Raw genomic sequence first — 20,752 nt, 5'->3', positions numbered from 1 at the left:
ATGATTGTTCTTAAATGTTGGGGAGGGGTAATGTGTGCAGCCATAACATACTGCAGCGAGCGGCGTGCCCCTGCAGCAGCATGATCATGGGAATTGTGCATGCATGGTGGTCCAGGGTGGCTCGGAGTGTGGCACAGCACAAGCTTTAAGGATACGAGGCCCGCCACTTCAGCATGGTTCGCAAGGGGCACCGCACATTTTGTGTTATGCCACTGCTACCACCTCTGCCCCCCTCCCAAAATCTGCAACACCCAAATGCATGCACTGCAAGCAGCAGTCAAGGACAAACTGGAGTCCCCCACCCCACTGAAAAGTCAGGCATGATAGAGAAAAGGGGACATCTTTGACATCAGGGGGTGAACGTGCAGACACAGGTGGGAAAGATGAAATATCCAAGCTGCCACGACATGCAACTTCACGTTTTACCCTAAAAGTGAAAAAAAAAGACACGCCAGGTGAACGTATAAAAATATTTTTTTTTATTATTCAGGCAGAAAATAATTCCAAAGCAGACCAAAACTAAAACCACAAAATAAAAATATACTACAGGATCCCAAACTGCGTATATGTTGCTAGAAACTTCGGATGAAGCCGCTCGAGTCCTTATGGCGCGCAATTAAGACCAGAGTTGCAGAATAGATTTGGGCATGTGTCTGGAAAGCTGCTCAAGAGAACAGAAGACATTCCTAACAAAAAAAAAACATGCATACATTTCATCAGTTCCGGTTCCACTGGCTCAGTGCCCCTTTCGTCAGATTGGACCATGGCCTAGACACTTTGCAACAATAAAATGATACCTACCTCAGCTACAACAAAAAATCACGCAAGCACAATACAAAACATGCAAGTCCATGTTTAAGATCTACAATTAGGATCGCATATAAGATCCCTTTGCACAATTACACTTGTAAAGCAATGTAAACAGAAGACCAGAACTGGTGTGGCAACGGACAGTGGTACTCAGTATTTGAATTGCAAGTTTCGAAGATGGACCAATTAAAAGTGGACAATTTTTAGAACCTCACATGTTGGGACACCCATTTAAGAATGGTAAATACGAACAGACCAAGTCCAACTTGAGAGACCACTTAATACAGCAGCAAGAGCTTGTCTGGACTACCAAAGCAAATAAAAATACTGTTTTTTTGGTTGGGCTAGTGAGCAGAGACAAGGTGTGTCCCAAAAACTCAGTGTCGCACCGTGACTGTGTAACATTCGGTAGCAATAGAGGGGCACACCTGCAAAAACGCAACCACTGTATCATCCCACTTGAACTTTATGCTGGTCACCCTTCCATTTAGTACACTTCATGTGAGACTACTAGGCACTCAAACTCAAGTTGACCTTTTCTTTTGTTACCCCAAACAAATTACATATACAGATTCACGTTGATCTGATCAATAATCAAAGCTCACCTTTTCATAAAATCACAATTATTCGTCCATATAATACAGATGCAGAAAACGATTAACACAAACAAAAGAAAATCAGAACCGTGATGCTTGAAGTTCCTTCAGGGGTGCAATCTTCAAAGCCTTGCAGAATGGAAAAGAAAGCAAGGTCCTTGCAGTTAAAGAAACCAGAACACTCTGTAGAGTGCAGCTACTAACTGTCCTAGTTTGCGTTTGTAGAATTTAAGTCATTTGAGTTAAAGAAATTCGGTGTTATCCACGCATACCTGGATATCAGTCACTCTAAAGTGAAAAGAACACCTTGAGTTTTAAGTTAGCAAAAAAACATTGTTTTCAATAAGTTTTGCACGACATGATTTCAATTTGGACAGCTCAGATCCCAGCCGCAAAAAATGTTACAAGAACAAACACACCACTGATAGGCTTGGATGCCACTAGACTGCGTAATTGGGGACCCTACCACCAAGCCATGTCCAAAAGAGGGCCTGAAAAGCATCCGTTGATGTACACTAGGCACTTTGTACTGGGACTGGCTGGTGTCAGAGTGGGTACAAAAGCAGATCTTTCACTTCATATACTAATGGCGGATGGTTAGTGACCCTGGGGAACCCTCTGCACAGGGGTTGAAATAGGGAAAGCGTATTGCAGAAGTCGAGAAGCGGAACGAGTGTAGAAGGCACATGTCATCATCATTGTAGAAGGATAACAGTGCCTGCTCAGAGTCCAGGTACACACCAATCATATGGGGTTTAGATGCTACAGAGAGAACCCTAGATGGGTTTTCCAGTGCTTCATAAGTGTCACCTCCTTTTAACTGCAGAGCCAAAAGCCCATTTTCAGGTATGATGGGGAGATGGTCGTTCCATCCAGTGGTCTCTTCAGCCACCCCTATAATCCATGCAGAGGATTTCTGCACATCCACCACCCAATACTGTCTTCCAGAGTTGAAGCCTTCAGATCCCAAGACAGCCAGAACCTTCATAAACCTCTTGGGGTGGGCTGGCTTGGACAGTGGTGTGCTGCTGTAACACACACTCGTTCGATCTTCAGATACAACAAGATTATTGTGTGCGGTTTCAGGGTCCAGAGTCAACCGAGAAAACACTGATGGAAAAGAAGAAAAAAAAGATTTATACCAGATATTTAAAAAGTCTGAATTTTCAGTTTACAATATTCAGTATCACTTTACTTTGGAGCGAGTATATATGCACGCAGCTTCGTACAGCCTATATGTTGTTCTCTGTCATACAATGTAGTTGTACCTTTTTCACATGGGCCATTCATCTTCTGCACTCAACACATTCATATTACAAAATGCAGAGAAAAAAATGTAAGTCCTACCTCCCCAAAAATAGCAGAGAAATTCAGCCAGCAGAGACACTCTGGTATTTGGTTTCAGGAAGAAGCCAAGAGTTGGGGCAGAAGAAAAGAGGGGTGCGTGGGGGCAGAGGGAGGAATCAAAACCATGGATGAAACGGCTTCCTTATTTGCAATAACAGGGTATATATTGTCACCACTGTGGAGGTGGTGGAGTCATAGGTTAGGGACAATGGCCATACGCTTTTTAAGTTTGGTGAATAGGTGCAGGGTGAATACAATAAATTGCACAGTGTAGAATGCTGCCCTCCCAGAAATGCTTTACATAACACACGCGCATGCTTCACATTTTAATAAAATACATTACTCCGTTTCACTGTTTCAGTGGAGGTAGGACTTCATGTATTTCTATTAATTTTGGAATACGAATGAGAATTGGATGCAGAGGAAGAGGGGACTGGAGTGAGGGGCAAACCTCTACATGGTGCCATAGAAAACATATGTACATGATATATACAGACACACAGTTGTGTTACATGCATACATTATAACATGAACATTGTATGGGGTATGGGTTAATGAAAAATGCCTACCCAGTTAAATATGATCAAGATCTTCTCAGAAGAAAAAACATCTTTCTACAGTACTTTATTCGGCATTAAAAAGGGCATATACACAATATCCTTCATAGATTAAAATAAATATTGAATTAAAAATTCAAGAGAAAGAAGATTAAGATGTATATATAAAAACCGAAAAGAGGAGAGCAAGCTCAGCCTGACAAACGCACAGGGCCCAAGCAGTTATACCAATTTTCACCAGAATCCAGGCAGTTAACAGCACCCTGCTTCCAGTATTGATAAGATACCAGAGCTTTTGCTCTACGCATCCAGGCCCTGTGGATAAAAAGGCCAACTACAAACACTACACATGTTGCTCCGAGGAACTTTTACAGAATTTCAACGCATCTGCAGTTAATCGAAGACCAGTGGCTCTAAAAACCTGTCTTCGATACTGGCATCTTAATGGGTGCAGCACTTCACAGACGAGCAAAAAATGTGTTACAGTTTTGTTGCTAGCACCGCATAGGCACACGACCCATTGGGTCTCCAAGATTTGGTAGAAGAGGCTAATGGCAGCGTCCCCAACCTGAATCGAACATACAAAGATCTCTGAAATGGTGGGGAAATGGCGTCAAGGTAACATTTGGGACCAAACCCTACTTTACACAATCAGTTTTAACCTTTTGGCTGCCTCAACCAAATTCTCCGACCTCTCGTGGTTGGTGCTCTCTTAATCCTAAATAAGGCCGATTTATCTGCAGTCTGGATTTTCCCACAACCCAGCCTCATTTAGTACAATAAACACTTCTTTTACATGGGCAGCCCCCAACATACTTTTGCCACCTTCCAAATTCAATAGATGTCTCAATGCATCCACATACTTTCCAAGGCCCTTTGCGCACCATAACCTTGCACAAGACGGGTTTAAAAAGGAGAATAGGTCTCCTTACACCCTTGTCCACACAAAAGGGCACTGTAGTTTCAACAGCAAAGCCGCACTAGACTACTGCTTGATTCTCATAATACAATGCTTGCATAATAGAGATCAAATACAGGGCAAGGGGGCATTTCTTTCCTTTAATATGCACCAGAGGGTGACCTGTAAAACTCCATCGAAGGCCGTCCTGAGATCCACGAACACAGTGTACAGCTTCATTTTCGGCAGCACAATATTTCTGGATTAGCAGGAACAGTCTACTGTGCTCTTTCATTTTGGAACCCTACCTGAAGGTCACTAATTATATTACTCTCATCGGCCCAGGCTTGTAGGTGGAACAGAATAGCCTTCCCAAATGTCTTCCCAGCACTGTTCAGCAGAGGCTGGTAATTCGCCCTTTTTTATATATAGGTAGGCAGGTAGTATAGCAGAGTTAATAATTGTGTTCTAGAATTTACACAAAACCAGGCCCAGAGCCTTACCTCGCCCTTAAGCAGGTCGAATGGTACTTTATCTAGGCCAGAAGCCTTTCCACTTTTTTGGGACCCCATGGCCTTACTGGCTTTCTCAATGCTCAATTGGAAGGCACACCCACCAAGTGCCTTGTCATTTTGAAGACTGACAACCGTGGTGGCAACCTTAGCAGAGTCGGTGTATAAACCCCAAAAAATGGGTCCACCACGCATCAGAAGGTATACAGCATTTAAGGGTTATATCCCCGTTTAACTCTTGGCCTGCAATCAGTTTCCAATAAGCTGTACTGTCCCCCGCTTCATATGCTTTTAGGAGGGCAATTCATTTCTCTGGCATAGCTCTGCTCTACAATTATGGCTCTTGTAGTTAGCTCTATAAGGTCGGAGTTGAACCTTATCTGCAGCCCGATTGGCTGTCACACAGGCCACTAGGCTACTTTTCGCCTCTGTGTGCGCCATCAAACCAGCCTATTTTGCACAGGGGATTCTTTTTAACTTTAGCAGCTGCACAGGTTATATAGGGGATTAAACAATGTCCAAGTTTGTCAAACAAGAAATTCAAATCAGATATTTCATCTCTACAAATGGCACCCAAATTATCCAGGATGGCATCATATAAAACGTACTTTAGATCTTGTTAAATTATCCTAGACCATTCGACAGACTTGCAGGCATGCCCCGTGAGAACTACTGTTTCAACCTGATCAGGGGGTGTAACTGGGCCTTGGGTCTCGTTTTCAATGCTTAGTGGTCTGTGGTCACTTTTAGACCTTTCCAGAACCTCAAAATTGCTTGCTTTGATCAGAATATAATCTATGTTAGAGACACCATTGTAGCCTACGAAGCTTGGATTGGAAGGCTGGTCCTCGTGAAAACTACCATTGCATGCCCCGAGTTCCAGATTGCGAAATATGAGGGCTGTATCAATTGAAGACAGTTAGCTCTCCTTGGTGGGGTTGACACCAAGGGTGGGATATCCTATGCTATGTCCTGGTCCTCCCAAATGCCCTCCAACTCTCTAATGGGCTCAAACTGCAAATGTACATCCCTGAGACTAATATAAAGGGACTTTGAGCGATCGATTGTCTGCAGTGAATTTACCAGATATTGCATTTTCTCGAGCACGGTTATCCCATTAATCTCAGATGGCCCATTATAAAAGTTAAACAGAAGGATACTATTTACCCCAATAGTTCGTACAGACAAGTAATGAGGATCTGCCAAATTTGTAGGTTAAGCAACCTCCCCCCAGTTTAGTGTTGTATCCAACCAAATGAGTAAGCCTCATCTTGGCCTCCCCTTTGGGATCTTTTGTTGCCAGGATGTGAAATGATGGATATGCCTGTAGCACAGCCCTTTCCATTGCCCCGATTTCCTGCAGGATGATTATCTTGAAGCCTCTCAGAAGTTCCAGCCCAGGTTCTCAAGGGTGAGCCCTGCTAGGTTTCATTAAGAGCAATATCTGGCCAGGCAACGCGGCAGGGTTACCATGTCCCTGCCCCAGTCAATCTACTCCTTCCGGATCTCCACCATCCGAACCCCCCCTCGCCTGCCAGGGTCCATGTTTCCTATACAGATACCTGCCTGAATGGCCTTCTGTTCTTTAAACATGTTCACAGTTCTATCCTTATGAGCACCTATCCTGGACAAATGCTCTTGTACCTTTTGGGGTGAGATTTTCTGCAGATTCCAAACAGAATAGTTTCCATTCGATTTGTGCATGTTAGCAGTTGGCATGGTTAGACGAGTCAAACCCCTTGTCCTGCTTTTTTTGCAGTATGGGCATGCAGGCATTTAACCTTGTTATAGTATACTTTTCGCCTGCACCCAGCTTTCTGCTTATTTCGTTTGAGCCCTTGTGTACCTCTTTTGCAGTAATGCTCATATTAGGAAGCACTGAAAATCTGTTTGAAAGGGGGGGGGATCAGCAGATTAACCAAAGTCAGCTCTCCCGGTGCCCCCCCCCCCTCGTCTTCGAGGGAACTAACCAGAGGGCTCACAACCACAAGGGCCGTTTCCTGGGTAGCATTTGAAAGATATTGGTGCCCCTTCTGTGAGTATTTCTATCACATTGGTTGCTAGGCTCACTTCTCCAACCTCCACTATTGTTGACTGGCAACAGTTATTTCCTTCCTCCTGGTCTCTAGTCAACTTCAAATGTGGCAAGGGGATCCTCTAGTGTCCGCCAGCTAGAGAAAAAGCACTACCACCCACCATAACCAGTGTCTGAGAGTCAGGGAGAGCTTTTGATAACTTGCAGTCGAGACTATAGCTAAATAGTTTGAACCATTACCTCTGGTGTGTGCCCTTATAATATCCACTGGGCATTTTTTCCAATAGGTCGTTCTAGGTCATAATAGCCCTTTGATTTCAGAGATAAGAGTTCACTTCTGTAATTGGTTTGGACATCCTGGACATTTTCTACTGGCTAGCTTCGGGGGAAGCATGGGTGACAGCCTTCCTCTTAGACAGGACTACAACAATGTATACATATGACTCACTAAAAGAATCGTGCCAAGTAACCAAATACAACCACGTATGCAGATGAGTTCCAATAAATTACCAATACACAAGCACCCAATCAATAGAATAAAAATAATATGAGCAATGAATCCCAGGATCAGAGTGACCGCCGCCCGCTCATGCCTCCCAATGTTACAATACTCCACAGTCAAAACAATCAAATTGGTCAATCAAATCAGCAGGACAAGCCTCAGAAAGTCATATCATTAATATCCATGGGGGTGGAGAACACCCGACTAGCTAAAAGGGGCACCCATGGTCCGACTCCCTGCACCCATCTCACCTCCCGTGTCAGGGCAGAAATACATTTAGGGTGCTCAGCAGATCGTGCCTATCTTCCTGAGTTGCACTCTACTCAAAAGCTAGAAAAAACAAAGAAGGGGAATGTCTCTGCCCCAGTGGGCCCAAGGGCTAAGAGGCACCCGGCTGGCACAAGAGGCACCCGGAGTCCAGTAACCCCCCCCCCCACTTCTCACTCCTGAGCCACAGCAGGGATACGTTCAGATACTTTCAAATGCTCCTAGGTTAAAAGCCTGTTGTGGGGGCTGTTGTAGCTGAATAGAATGTGGAATGTTGGCAAGGGAGCCTGGAAAATGGAATGTGGAAGGTAGGGCTAGGGACAGCCGTGAGACAGTTAATATGAGACATTACAAGAAGTAAGACCTAATCCATGTCTCAGCTTCATCATTAATGTTATGGGAGATATGCATGAAATCAGGATCACAACAATTGGTGACGAGGATGGGATGACTGACCCACGGATCTGATAAAAAAAAAATTCAAAAAGAAAATATGGCACAAAGAGCTGGACCATAAGGAACTAGATCAGCCAATGGGGGTGGCTAAAAGGACACCAATGAGCCCATGGAGATGACTGGAAAAAAAAAAAAGAAAAAAAGGTTGCCCGAGGAAGGGCCAAAGGAAAAAAGGTTGCCCAAGGAAGGGCCAAAGGAAAAGAGGTTGCCCAAGGAAGGGCCAAAGGGGAAAAAAGGTTGCCCAAGGAAGTGTCAAAGGGAAAAAAGGTTGCCCAAGGAAGGGCCAAAGGAAAAAAAGGTTGCCCAAGGAAGGGTGTGGCCCAAGGAGAGGGCCAATGTAAAAGAAAGATTCGCCAAAGAGGGGGCCAAAAGAAAGATTACCCAAGGAAGGGGCCAAAGTGACCCGAGGAGGAGGTTGCACAAAGAAAAATACACAAGCAAACAAAATAAAGAAAGAAAAACCACAAGGAACAAGCAAAATAGGTAACATGCCAAAGTTGGAAGTGACATCAGTTGGGAAAAGAAAACTGCAGCAGTCATGGAAAAGGTAAGATGTGCTGCGCTTTTAAGCCCATAGAGTAAACACAAAGGAGAAATGAACGTTATGCTGCAATGTATTTAGCTGGCTTTTATGACTTTATGCCGATGCAGTGTGTGTATGGTTGTGATTAATAGTAAGCTGGTGTGTGGCCATTGAAACCTGCAATTTATTAAGTAACACAGTGTATGGTGCTGTATATTAATTAATGGAAAGAGCCGCTCCATCAGGAAAGCATTTTTTTTTAATGAAAATTCAATGTAAACAAACACTGAGCGCGAGAGGCAAGATTGCAGGACCAGTGTTTAGTTTTTCATTTGTTTTGCTTGAAAAGATAATGGTCATAAGGAAGCATGGCCACATTGAGTGAAGTCATAAAGGTTACCATGGCAACCCAGCAAGTGCAAATACAAGCAATTTCCTAACCTTATTATGAAATGAGGTGAATGAAGTTAGAAACAGAAAGCTTTTGTAATCTGGAGAATACGGCCCACACAGCCAAATATTACAATATTGTGATGAAATATAACATTTCATGATAACATTACAAGATTAAAGGAAACTATAATGTTGCATTTACTAACAATGTGCCTGCCGACTTGAACAGGTTAACATGAAGAAAGGGAAATCATGTTGGAATACATGAGTCCACTGCACTTAATCATCTGGCAAATAAACAAAACGTTGAAAACTTGCCACCTTGTTTTGAACAGTAACAATGTTTTTTTCGTTTACATTAATGCCAATACACCATTTTGAGTTATGTTACCTAACTAAAAATTGTAACTTTGACTCAAACCCTGCCATTGGGTGCAATCAGCATCGGGACTACCTGCTAAATAAAGAGAGGGTACACATTGAAAACATAAGATTGCTGCAACGTGAAGATGCAGCACAGCTGGTGAACTGTTATGGACCCTATACTGTAAAGGTTGTGCGTGCTTGGTGTTAGCATGTGCAATCTACTAATGCAGTAATATGAAAAGAAAACATAGCAAAGTAATTAAAGGCAAAAGGTCACGTGATTCAAAATACAAATGAAAACGAAATGAAAGCGAATTCAATGGAAATAATACAAAATAAAGACAATAGTGGAGAATGAAATTAGAGGAAATAAATGACAAGGGAAATGAAAGGTTGGCGTAGCAATGCAGTGAGATAGAGGATGTAATAATGCACACCACATCAGAGCAGGAAAGAGGGAGGAACAAAGTGAGAAAGAGGATAAAAGAGTGGCACTTGCTCCTGAACAATAAAGTCAATATAGTAGCACTGTTTCAACGCAGGGCAAAACTGCCAATTTAAAATGAGCAATAATGGGAAATGAAAGGAATACAAAGGGTGCAAATGTAAATGCTGTTGTGCAATAGAAGAGAATTATATCAAAAAGAGTATGTCAAGGCAGTAAAGCCAAATGAAGAATATTAAAAATGGAGGGGCATGGAAAGAGGGCTGCAGGTCAATGTGAAAGGGCCTGGCGCAGCAACAGGGGATACTTCACTCTTCCATGCAATGTTCCAGGATGAGTTGGAAGGAGAAACACCAAAAGAAGGAACAAACAGTGATGAAATATAACAGATGACATGCCACAGTGTAGGTCACTTTAATAATCTCAAACAATACTTTAATAGACACAGGCTGTGCAAGAACTGCAATATGAGAAGTGCCAGCACTGAGAAGTTGAGCCCTTTCATGCCAAAGAACTCCTCTGCTAAAATACTGCACAAACACTGGAGTGCCTCACGTGTGTCCCATCCCCACTCAAAGACAACTAGTGGTTCACAAAAAACATCCACTTGAGGGAGAGGAGACAAGTTTGAATGCTGCCTTCCCTTCTCTGTGTCAACTTCTTTCTCGAACTTCTGTGATAGGTTTCCGAAATGTCAAATGTTGGTGGATGGAAAGCCAATTGACTCAATTTTCTCATCTCTGGAAGATGAACTTGTGTGTTATTGGCAATGTGCTTCTCAAATGGGTGACAGCCGTCTATATGCATGTTGGTATGTAATACAAGATGGATGTTCAGAATTTTGGAGATTGCTTTGAAGTTACCGCAATGACAGTAATTTGAAAGTCGTGGAATACATTACAAAATAAAGCAAAGCAATAATGACAGCCTGCAAGAGCTCAACGAAGAAAGACTATAAAAAAAGGAAAAAGAGAAGGAAAGGGGAGATATGATGAAGTGAAGGATGCAGTGGAAAGTGACGGGTGCAACAGGGAGGCTCCCGAAGTCAGCAGTAATTCGTTTACAGTGACAGTAGCTCTCACAGTACTGTATGGAGAGCAGGATGTGATAAACTGACTGAATAACGATGCCAACATAACTCATTTCAGATACAATAACCCAGCCGAGTGGAGAATATGGAGGCAGATTAAAGAATAACTGAAAAGGAGAAATTCAGGCACAGACTGCATACAACAACAAAAAACGCAAACAGAACTGGAAATAAGGAGAAACATTTTGGTTATGCTGTACCATAAAATGATACCAAGTAAAAAGGGATGCCAAGGTAAAAGTGTACAGGGTGGTATATTGTCAGTGGAAGCATGTTGTGTCATCATTAATGTTATGGGAGATATGCATGAAATCAGGATCACAACAGGGGCTCACCTCAGCAATTGTGTCCAATAGTATATTCTTAGAGCCAGAGTGCAGCGGCCAGCAATTTGTCTACAGTGGGGTGAGGGGGCCAATATGGCCACTTGGTTGACCACACCTGCCTGCAACGAACACCACACAGCGGCAGACGGTGCCCTTAACCCGCCGCAAGCTTCACCTGTGCTGGACGGCTCCTGAGAATATAAGCCCATGGGTGCGTGGCCAAAGTCCTTCCAAGATGCTGGGAGAAGATCACAGAAGGCACCAAGAACCTTGCCCGTAACCCACCTGCATCAATCTTTATTGTACTGCACCAAAAATTACCAAAATACTGACGCCCAACTTTCAATTTTTGCCAAGTACAATGAAGACTTGTCAAGTGGGGCATTGCAATCTTTCCTCTAGCTTGGCGTGGGCGTGTAGTTTACATACCCCATTTCCCTTAAAGGAGGGAAACGAGTCTGCAATCTTTGGCTCTGCACATGTTTTGTACTACATCTCCCATCCACCAAAGCCAGCAATCAGTGGTGAAGGATCATGGAAGTCAAGAGTCCAAAAACATCTGGAGAGGTACAGTTTTCAGACCCCTGGCGTATGGGAAGGTACAATTCTTATGAACAAGAAAAGAGGACGTCAAATTATGTCCCACGTTATTAGGCAGACACGTTAATTCTAACTGTTTGGGTCAACCACAGGATCACAGGCTTTTGTAGGGCTCATCAGTTCATAATGTCAAAATAGAATAGAAGAGGTTCCCTGGAAATGGTGGGCACCAACCACAATATGCAGAGATGTACAGCTGCTATAGGAGTTAGGTTAGTTGGGAGGGAACATTGGGGGAAAAGGCAAAATTGTCCCAATGGGTCAGTTACAGTAAGTGGCTAAATGCCGGGGCACATTCTTTGCTGCAGTAGAGTCTATGGGTGCCAAAACACACTGGTTTTGGTTCTCAGTCTCTAGGTAAGATTCAGCTGCACAAAGGAAGGTTTCCGACTCTAAAGCAGTTGAATAATATAACCAACCATGTAGATGGTCTCCTGAAGTCAAAGCTCTCCAAATGTCCTTAAAAATGACAAATGCTCTTGTACCTTTTGGTGTGAGATTTTCTGCAGATTCCAAACAGAAAACTTCCATATGCCGCTCCAGTTAATCTCTAAAGTGGTTAAATGCTGCATCCCAGAGTTCTTATGGTGTCATGGGTCAGCTGTTCTCCTGCGGCTTTTAGCAGCTCTCTCCTGTTGAAGGGTACACACCGAAGCCTGGTTACATTGCAGTGTGTGTAGAGGCACAGGTCAGGTGGAAGAGGGTGTAAGTGAACTATTGTGAAGAGTTCGATGCACTCATTTTAATAAGGGCACTTGGGAGGGTTGTACAGTTCAAGTAGATCTTCTTTAGGACGATATACATAGCCCAAGACAACTACTGGTAAGTCTGTTCTTGTGGACTCACCAAGTCGTTGGCATTGGTGTCGAGCAGGGGTAGCCAATAGTTCTTGGTCACCCTCCAGATGTTTCAGCCTACAACTCCAATGATACCAGTCAACATGCACTCGAGACCAAATGAGATCTGCTTACTATTTTAATGTTTACTAAGAGAAGACTAATGAAAAATAACTGAACTAAAGCATGAGCTCTTCTCCCTGAGGTTAGCATCTGTTCTCCCTCTACAAAGAATCCTTCAGTTTCCTAGCCCCATTGCAAACATGTTAAATACAACAGGGTTCTAAACAGCAGTCCTACTAACCAGTCCTTAAGTCTATGAATATACTGGGGTTACCCAAAAGGAATGTCTTTCAAATGTCTGTGGGCCTCTTCCCCAGTGTCAGTTACTTCAGAGCAGTTCACAGAATCACAGATCACTATAAGCTGTACCGTTGTAGGCAGTGCTCCAGGTAAGATTTTGAGGTGGGAGTATTTTACTCCCCATTTTCAAACTTTGAGAGTAAATGTGATTTTAAGAGTAAAAATGACTTCTCCTTTGCAAGAAAGTAAAATGTGTGTGACATCCAGCTGACATGTGCAAAAACTGTTTGGAAATCATTACTATGCGGCAGCTTTCTGCATTGCGACAGAATACACCTTTCATTATTTCTCAAAGGTCTGGCCATTTGATCTTCCTGTATATATTTAAATGTTGAAAACACAAAAACCTAGCCAATTACATAGTAAAGCAAACAAGAATTATATTGTGTGTTTTGAGGTTCGATAGCAGAATTGTCTTTTGATGTTTAATGCAAGTCCTCATTTCCTGGAGCCATCACTACCTAATGGTATGCCATTGCTATGATACAACAGTGCAGAGAGGCAAGGACTCCATGCTAAATTCTATATCTAATCTCATGGTTAATAGCGCTTTTGGCAAAGCGCTGTACATAGAACAGTTATCACAATTATCACCAAAGCAAAGTCAGTACTCTTATCAACCTCAAAAGGATAAAAGGCTGAGTTGGCCTTGCCGGGATTCGAACCTGCAACCTACAGATCACGCACAGATCGCAGCAATAAGTAGTCAACCGAACATCCGTCAGAGGTCGGTTAACTGAGTATCAGAGGTATAATAATCACAATGCCTAGATGTTGGACTAACCATGTATGAAGCACTACATAAAAAGAAACACCCATCTGGATGATCACAGGGACAGGTTTTGCTTAAGTTTCCATTTCAATTACAAATGTAACTTTCATTTGTTTTTGTACAGCGCTTGCACTTCCTGGAGAGTCAGGTTTTGAATGTTTTAATTGTAGTCTTGAATATTTGAGGGGCTAGAACACCTGCGATTAGTGTAATGACAATCACTCACCCTTGAGCAAAGACTCTGCTGCCACTGACCATCTATAGTAATGTACCCCGTTGACTACAAGGTTGAATGGATGTAAACTAGACTGTGTATAGTCATCATTTTACACAATGTTTTTATAATTGTGTGCATTAAATAATAAGATTCAAAATGGTCTGCCTACGTATTATTATGCACACAGCACAGGAACTCTGAACATACAATTGTGAAATACTGGTTTGCTTTCACTGGAAAGAAAAGCATAATTTGTTACAAGATGTTAATTCTCAATTGCAACTTAGTCTTCAATCTTATTAATCATACAATCCTAAAAAGCTAGGAAAATAAATATGCAGAGTGGTTCTGTTTGCTCCATGGGCATCATCTAAACTTGTGTAAATGTACACAGGAAAATGATTTTTAAAAAACAGTCGTATTTACAAGATTTTAATGCGTAAAACAGCCTGGTTGTAGGGTCCAAAGTACGGAGGGCATCCACTGGATCAGAAGTCCTCAACACAAGAATTCCAGGAGACCTGTAGTCCAACTAACCAAAAGCCTACCGACTTCTAGCTAGCCAAGACAACAGTCCCTGGTTTTCAGTGGCTGGCTCTGCAGCCGAATTAGGCAGGGTCAGAGGAACTTGATGCTTGCTCAGACCTTATAACCCGGAAAGTCCAGATTACAGGGGCTTCCACACTACTTTTAATATCCTTCTCATGGCACCAGCTCTTATCCAAGGGGTCTTCTTTGGTTTTCCCACTTCACTTCTGGCACAGGAAACCACCTCCGCTACCTAGTACTTACTCTTGACACCATCGCTGCTCTCATCTCCTCCAGCTCATTTTCTTGTCCTCTCCAACCCCACCTCCTTTACTCCTCCAATCACTACCTCCTCTTTCGGTGTTACTCTTCACCACCACCTGGTATGTAACTCTTACTCTACCACCACCTCGTACAGCTTTTCTTCCAGGCACCCACATCCAAACCTGCATAACTTTCTCCACGCACCCACACGCTCTTTTAACTCATACAGCCTTTGTTGCGAGACTGATGGGAAGTAACATTTGTCCCTGGAGCGTGTGAGGGGATCGAGGCGTTGGGGGTGGGCGGGAGGGATGGGGGTCAGGGACAAGTAAATCACCTCAAGCAGCCACTATGAAGTCTACTCAACATTTCTAGAAAGAAAGGGGGTGGGAGACATGCATATAGGGGACAGCAGACAATAAGATCAGAAGGAATACAAATATGTACATCTGGAGCAAATCCAGAGTGAGTGTGTGTGGAAAAGTGTCTATGACAGTACTGCCTAAAACAAAGCCCTACCTCAGATTCATGGGGAAGACAAAAGAATAGACCGGTTAGAAGATGGGCCACATGACAGTAAGAAAAATGCGGCGCGAGTTGCAACTGGAGCCAACCCACCCACTGAACAAAGTGGGGCCAAGATGGGGAACACACTGAAACAAGGCACCTACCAGGACCAAACCAAAAAAAAATAAGGAAAATAAAACAAACCTACCAACAAACTCCAGGAAATTAAGCCAGGAACAATGAGAGCGGTCGATGGTGAACCCTCACCAGCAGACCGAACAGGACAATGATCTTTGCTTAACTAACATGGAACCAGTAAGCGAGAAGTCCAAATGAAAAAGTTTGGGTGACAGAACAGTGGTGTTACAAAACCGAAACATCTACACGATCATATAAAAGTAGGATTCTGTATGCCTACGCTGCTCATGCAACACAGACTATCTCAGAATGGTCATAAGGAGACCAAAGATGAGTGCTCCAGATAAGCTTTGGAAGTGGGAGTATTTTACTCCCTATTATTAAAGTTGGGAGTAAAAGGATTTTTTAAGGAGTAAAAATGTAAGTCCAATTCCCAATGAGAGTATTTTATAAGGGGGGTAAATAGGTGTAAACAAACTTTTTTTTGGGTAATATTTAGTTCTTTGCACCTAGTTATTCATTCGCATTTAAAGATACAAGTTTACTGCTTCCAATCAGGCAGTTAAAACTAGTAGATCCCATCTGTGGTACTACTGGTCCAAACATATCCATGGAACCTTAAGGGTGAAAGCAGGGGTGCACGATTCTACACGTCTCTTTCCTATTTTTTGTTGGGAGTATTTTTACTCCCCCATTTATATTTTTTGATATTTGCCAAAATTTAGGGAGCAACAGTGCCAAATACACCCTTATCTATAGGGCTGACAAAGGCCGTCAACATGTTCCCTCAAAACATATGAAAACAGGAGGAATACTTCACCCACTTAAGAGGGCTTCAGAGAGTAGTGGCAGGCAGAAAAGAGCTGCTGCATAACACCCTTGGGCTGGGATTCTGATGAGGGTTTGCACAGGTGTAGGATTTCTCTTACTAGTAAAGGTTCAGAGGCTTGCTAATTTCTGTTCCAAGTGAATCTGCTGGGTTACAAGTTTGCCAGACTGAGCCTATACAAGGCCGTTATGCCATCTTTACATTGCAAGTGGTGCACGATCGGATGCTTCACATCACACAAGTAGCCACTTTGCAGATTCTACTTTCCAATGGGAGACCTTCAAGTAGTGTTACTGTGTGCAGTGTGTAGAGAAGCAGATTTACACGTCACTCAGAGACCACCCCCGACCTCCGGCATATTGGAACAGTAAGAAAGCACTTTGCATGACATCTAGTATCATCCCAATACCGCATTAAAAGGTATGAGCGATGTTATGCCCAGAGACAACCGTATCGGATGTACCCCTGAACTGACATGGTAGAAGGAAGTCTGCAGACACCACTGGACAGAGAAGAATTAGAAGTGAAGCCCGACAAGTGCAAAGTGACGTCATGAAGAGAAGACATGGATGCACTGAAAAGATATACAGATATCGAAAGAATGAAGATGTGGCTAAAGCGAAGTAAACGTGAATATGAAGAAAACCATATACACTTAAAGTAAAGAGATGCAGTAGATGTATATATGCATAAATGCAAGGTAGATCAGACAACATAGAAGATTGCTAAAGTAGGAAATAACGGTTCCTAGTGATTTCATCGAATGCAAAAGCATCAAATGCAAAACCATCGAAAAAATGCATCAAAAAATGCATTTAAAAAATGTTTAATGGAGAGCCAAGATGGCCGCCGGGACGGGGAGTCGCACATAGACCTCTTCCCGCCCGGGCCGCCGACAAAACTACATTAAAGCTGGACAAATACAACTGAAGACACACGTTCCCCCACCCGGAGCATCGAAGAAACTGCCAGACTCCCGGGGATCGACTCCGCAAGCGAGAGGACGGAGACTCGCCGTCCAACAGCACCGGAGGGAAGCGGCCGCCCCTCCCCCTACGACCGCGGCCATACTACGCAGCAAGGCGGAGGACCGGCGCGGAACGCGGGAGTATTGGGTTACTCCTAGTGGGCATTGAGCGGGCTGCAGGGAGCGACCGAGGAGAGGGGCTCACTCCACGGCGACGGCGGAGCACGGGAGACCGGGGAGGCACCGACTAAGCCCCCCCCCCCCCACCGCCCGTACTCATAGCCGAGGCGCAGGATCATCGGGAGGCGCGGATCCCCCGCGGCTCCCCCACTGACGGAGGAGCCCCCCTCTAACAAGGTGGAAAGGAGAACATCCCGCACCCCCTTCAACCGAGATCAGACGGAGGGGAGAAAGCACCAAGGAGACGCGGGGCCCCGATCGGAGGGGGAGAGGCCTAGTAGCCAGAGCAGCAACGCGTGCGTCTTCGGTCGCCGGGAGGCGCATAAGGTGAGCGCCCCCCCCACCCACCACAATACGACCACAGGTGGACACACACCGAACACCGAGAAAATACAAACTGGGCCCGAGGGGGGAGAGGAAGGAAGAACTACACAGCGGGCGGCAGCCCCCAGCAGAACCCGATATACCAACACCCCCCATCCACGGGCCCCAGCAAAATTAAAAATAAAAATAAAACAGCCGGAGACACCCAGGCACGGACCCAAACGCAGGATCACACGAGAACCGCAAGAGAACGCTACGAAACGGGGAAGAAATGTCGAAAGTGAAGGGGAAGGGGAATTCGGTAACCCAGAACCCACACATATCCAAACAAGACGCCAATCTAAAACAAATGTGGTCGGCGGACCCACAGGTCCAAACAAGAGGAAGGGCACGAGATGACTCCCCGGAGGACCGCGCCCAACCCGACATCACCCCTATACCCCCGTCACGGGAAGATATGCAGTCTTGGTTCGAGGCCCTACAGGATAAACTCATGTCAGCAGTCCAGGACCAATTCACATCCCTGAGAAATGAGCTCAAACAAGTGGTGCAGGAAGTCAAGAGGGATGTTGCCAAACTGGAAGAGAGGACCGATACAGTGGAAAGAATAGTCCAGAACCTAGAAGACGAAACGTCCCAATACAGCGAAACCCAGGAACATCTGGTCCGGCTCACACACAATCTGGAGATTCAATGTGAGGACTTAGAGAACCGCTCAAGAAGATCAAACATCCGCATCAAGAATATTCCGGAGACAATCCTAGATAAGGACCTCAAAAAAGCGGTCCAGGAAGTGTTCAGGGACATCTTGGAAGTACAGGAAGCAGACCACGTGGGGATCGACAGGGTGCATAGAGTGGGCCCAAAAAGAACAGGGGCCCCAGGAGAAAGACCCAGAGACGTCCTAGCAGCCCTCTCCTCATACCCACAAAAGGAAAACATCTTGAGAAGGGCTAGGCTATTGGAGCACATCAGGATGAATGGAACGGACATCCAACTGTACCAGGATTTGGCAGCGATCACCCTACAAAAGAGGAGAGATATGGCACCTCTGATAAAGCAACTAGTGTCCGAAAACATCCGATACAAATGGACCTTCCCTTTCGGTCTCTTGTTCACCTGGGAAGGCAAACAAAGAAGAGTAACCACATGTGAAGAGGGCCTACAGGTGATGGACATAAGACCGGAAGACCAGCCGGGGATGCCCAATAGATCAGGAAGCGGGAAAAATAAGAGACCAAGGGGATGGGAAGAGATACGGCAAAAGAAGAAGCTAAACGGGTAACGGGGAACACACCGCAGAATGTCCACGGGAAGCACAGCCAGGCGGCCCAGCGTGGAATCACGGAACAGAACCTCGGGAAGACCTGAGGATAGCGGGGTATAGGATCCCCCGCAAAGTTAATACCGAGTGCAATGAGGGCCGGGAGTGATAGGCCCCGCGCCCAAACTACCCTAGGTACCCGGGCCCTCCTCGGGAAGTTAATTGTTAAAAAGATGTTAGGGGAGGGGACAGTTGGGGAAGTTGAGAAAGAGGGAGGGGGGAGTTACGATCCGGAAGGAACTAAGGCACATCACGCACGAAATACAGGGAAGGACTCACACCATAACACACAATGGGACGAATCAGGGTCCTGACGTATAATATAAGGGGCCTGAACTCCCCGATAAAGAGGAAAAAAGTGGAGTCCCTTCTGAACAGAGAAAAGGCGTCCATTCTCCTGCTCCAAGAAACACACATCAAAGCACAGGACAAACAGAAAATTCGTCTCAGGGGATTCCGAATATGGGCGCAATCCAACGCCAATGACAAAAAAGCAGGGGTTCTGATCGCCATAAAAGACGGGACGAAAGTAGCCCTCACAGACAGGCTCACAGACAAGGAAGGGAGATTCGCGTTCATCAACGTCCAGCTAGAAGGACATAGCTTGACCCTGGCATCCGTCTACGCACCCAACACAGGACAGGATGGCTTCATCAGGGACACACTAGAGAGGCTCGAGGGTTTTGCGAAGGGGGAAGTCATAATGGGGGGAGACCTAAATATTGCGTGGCATCCACAAACAGATAGAAGCTCGGGGAGACACACAACCCAAGGCGCCCCATCCAAAGCCCTCAAACAGAAGATGGAGCAAATGGCTCTCTGTGACGCCTGGAGACATATAAAGAAACAACAGATAGGTTACACAGACTTTTCACACGTATATAACACAATGTCAAGGATTGACTACTTCTGGGTGTCAGTGGGCCTCCTGGGGAACATTCAAGACGTGGAAAAGGGGTCGATATCTCTATCAGATCACGCTGCGCTGTGGCTAGATATAAAGACTCCAGAGAAGGGGGGCGGACTGTGGCGCTGGCGACTCCCCCAGGATATCCTCCTGGACCCGGTAACGGGGGGCGCGATTGGGGAAAGGATAACCGAATACTTCCAACATAATGACACAGGAGAGGTCCCGCTAAGTGCCGTCTGGGAGGCATTTAAAGCAGTAACCCGAGGCCACTTCATAGCACTAAAATCCACTAAGGACAAACAGAGACATAGCTGGGAAAAAGAGCTAGAAAAAAAAATTGAGGACACACAAAAAGAACTGATATCCCATCCATCAAGATCCCTAAAGAAGGCCCTAAAACATACACAAGGTCAACTAGAAATGCTCCGCACGAAGGGGGCGGAGAGATCCCTTCAATACCTAAAACAACGACTATACATAAAGGCCAATAAGGCAGACAGACTATTAGCTAGACAACTGCGCGAAAAACAAAAGAATATGAATATAACGAACATACGGGACCCACAGGGGACACTCCAGACAAAAACGCAGGAAATAGGCACAATCTTCAGCGAATTCTATCGAACCCTATACACCACAGAGCACCCTAATGAAACAGAACAAGACATATATCTCAAAACCCTCCCCAAGACGACAATCTCAGAGGCAGATAGAGAGGCACCAGATAATCCGATAACGGAGGAGGAAATAAAAAAGGCGATAGCCGCGCTCCCAAACGATAAAGCACCAGGCCCTGACGGCTTTACCGCACCTTTCTACAAAAAGTACGCAGACTTACTTATCCCATTCATGACAAGACTCCTAAACTCC

At 44.7% G+C, this 20,752-nt stretch overlaps 1 protein-coding gene across 1 annotated transcript in view; it reads right to left on the bottom strand.

The window, feature by feature from the left end:
• Positions 1-456: 456 nt before the first annotated feature.
• The window catches only part of LOC138579614 (zinc-binding protein A33-like), a 307,674-nt gene continuing 287,378 nt past the window's right edge, over positions 457-20,752 (bottom strand). Inside the window, exon 7 of the mRNA XM_069649876.1 lies at positions 457-2,516. Coding sequence (XP_069505977.1) covers positions 1,990-2,516 — 527 coding nt within the window. The 3' untranslated portion in view covers positions 457-1,989. The remainder of the gene's footprint in view (positions 2,517-20,752) is intronic.

The sequence above is a fragment of the Ambystoma mexicanum genome, chromosome 3p (assembly GCF_040938575.1).
Source record: "Ambystoma mexicanum isolate Mex_15411 chromosome 3p, UKY_AmexF1_1, whole genome shotgun sequence".
Classification (NCBI taxonomy): Eukaryota; Metazoa; Chordata; class Amphibia; order Caudata; family Ambystomatidae; genus Ambystoma; species Ambystoma mexicanum.
Note: the sequence above shows the minus strand (reverse complement) of the source record. Positions and strands in the feature narration are given on the sequence as shown.